A 1787-nucleotide genomic window follows, 5' to 3' on the forward strand; every position below is an offset into this window, starting at 1 on the left:
GCATGAAACTGCTTATCGTCGTCGACGGCGTGCGGCACGAGGTGGTCGCCGCCGGGTCCTACACTGTCGCCGAGCTTCTGCAGAGGATGGGCAGCACGTGCCTAAGCGGGTCAGTTGACGGAGTGCTCTCGCTCGGCAACTTGATACTGCCTGCAGACGGCTCTCCTCTCCTTAGCTTTCTCTCGCGCCGTACATGTACTCGCTCATCGCTTCGCTGCACGGTGTCAGGCACAACGCTGTCCGACGCCAACGTCGCCGACCGGGACCGCCTCATCCTCACCACGATTGCGTCGCCGACAGCGCTTGGCAAGGTGACATCGTGTGTGGCACACACGCCTTTACCGTCCCGGTGGTCAGCGGTTGGGATGTCGCCTTATACGATAGGCTCTCGCCGCGCTCGGGTCTGCCTCTGCTACGCTCGAGCGGTTTGAGGCGGCGGTTGCTGCTGGCGACGCGCCGCACGAGGAGGAGCTCACGCGCCTGTTTGAGCTTGTCGACGCGGCGCCTCTCGACGGGCTGAGCGAGGCGCAGCGGGGGGAGTGCCGGAGACGCCGAAAGGCGATCGTGGCCCGGTTGGAGGCACTGAGTGCCCGTGCTGCGGCCATGCCAACAACTTGTCAGTGACCATTTCCGTCGACCTCGCAGATCTGCTCGACGCTCGCAGCCGGCTGGCTGCTGTGCGGCCGGCCTTGCCTAGGCAGGAGCAGGGAGTAACGTACGTGGTTCATCGCGTTCAGCGCGGTGGCTGTGCGCGGAGAGGTTGGGTGTGTATGGCGTGTTCACTGCCATGGCCGCGACCGCACGACCCCCAGTGTGAGGTGATCTCTCTGCTGACAGGGTTTGCGATGAGAAGCGGCCCGATCCCCGATGGGTTTCTCGGAGGTTAGTGCACCACTAACCGCCGAAGCGCAAGCCCCTTGGCAAGCGCTTGTAGCTTAAGCCTTAACACTGCGACGGATCGGGCTCATACTTTTTAGATACACAGTCTCCCTTTTTATCGAATCGGACGCCACAACCTCGTGGCCCCGCGGTCGGGCGTGTGGCCACGGCGTCAATCGGCACTGCGCGCTGCTCGTCGGGGTCTTCGCGCGCTAGGTGTAGCTGTAGGTCTGACCGCCGCCCGAGCGCCGCCACGGCCACAGCCGAGAGCTGCGCACGGTGTCAACCTCGTTCACCCGCGGCGCGAGCACGGCAGAGAGGCCGAGCGCGCAGAGGAGGCCGCCAGAGATGAGAGTGAGGGCGCCACGGTAGCCAGCTACGGAGCGGCTCGCTCCAACCAGCAGCGCGAGGCCCATCTGCACGAGGATAAAGATCGACTCGGTGACGCCATACGCGCGGCCGAGCCGGCGCGTGTTGCCCGGCATGAGCGCGTTGGGCACGATCGGGCTCGAGACCTGGGCGATCGACATGGTGAGCACCGCCAAAGACTCTCTCAGCCCAAAGTGCAGCGCGTCGCCGTCGTGGAACGTGCTCGCGAGAAGCAACGACGCGACCAGCGCCATGATTGCACTCCGAGTTCCGCCCAATGTCCTGCGTCCGTGCTGTCGTCTCGTCGCACTTCCGCCGCGTCGTAACCTCCCGCCACGGTAGCTCGCACGGCGGCGGGGGAGGCTCGGGGACGGGTGAGGGCGGCGGCGGGGACGAGGGGGATATCTGACACGGGTCCTCAAAAATCCTCCACCTGTCGGCGACCGGCGTTTTTTCCCCCTGACCCCCCCCGGCGAAATCCCCATTCCTTCGCATTGGAAACAAACCTTTGTTTTCCGGGGCTCTAATTTTACCCAAAC

General features: G+C 64.7%; 1 protein-coding gene across 1 annotated transcript; it reads left to right on the forward strand.

Annotated features, from left to right (window-relative positions):
- Positions 1-86: 86 nt before the first annotated feature.
- On the forward strand, positions 87-714 carry EMIHUDRAFT_255951 (hypothetical protein; the record flags this gene model as incomplete). Its single annotated transcript, XM_005769636.1, has 3 exons — positions 87-311; positions 385-586; positions 665-714. 3 exons carry the CDS (start codon positions 87-89, stop codon positions 712-714), a joined length of 477 nt encoding a protein of 158 aa, XP_005769693.1.
- Positions 715-1787: the final 1073 nt, after the last annotated feature.

Source organism: Emiliania huxleyi, assembly GCF_000372725.1.
Source record: "Emiliania huxleyi CCMP1516 unplaced genomic scaffold EMIHUscaffold_4125, whole genome shotgun sequence".
NCBI classification, from domain to species: domain Eukaryota; phylum Haptophyta; order Isochrysidales; family Noelaerhabdaceae; genus Emiliania; species Emiliania huxleyi.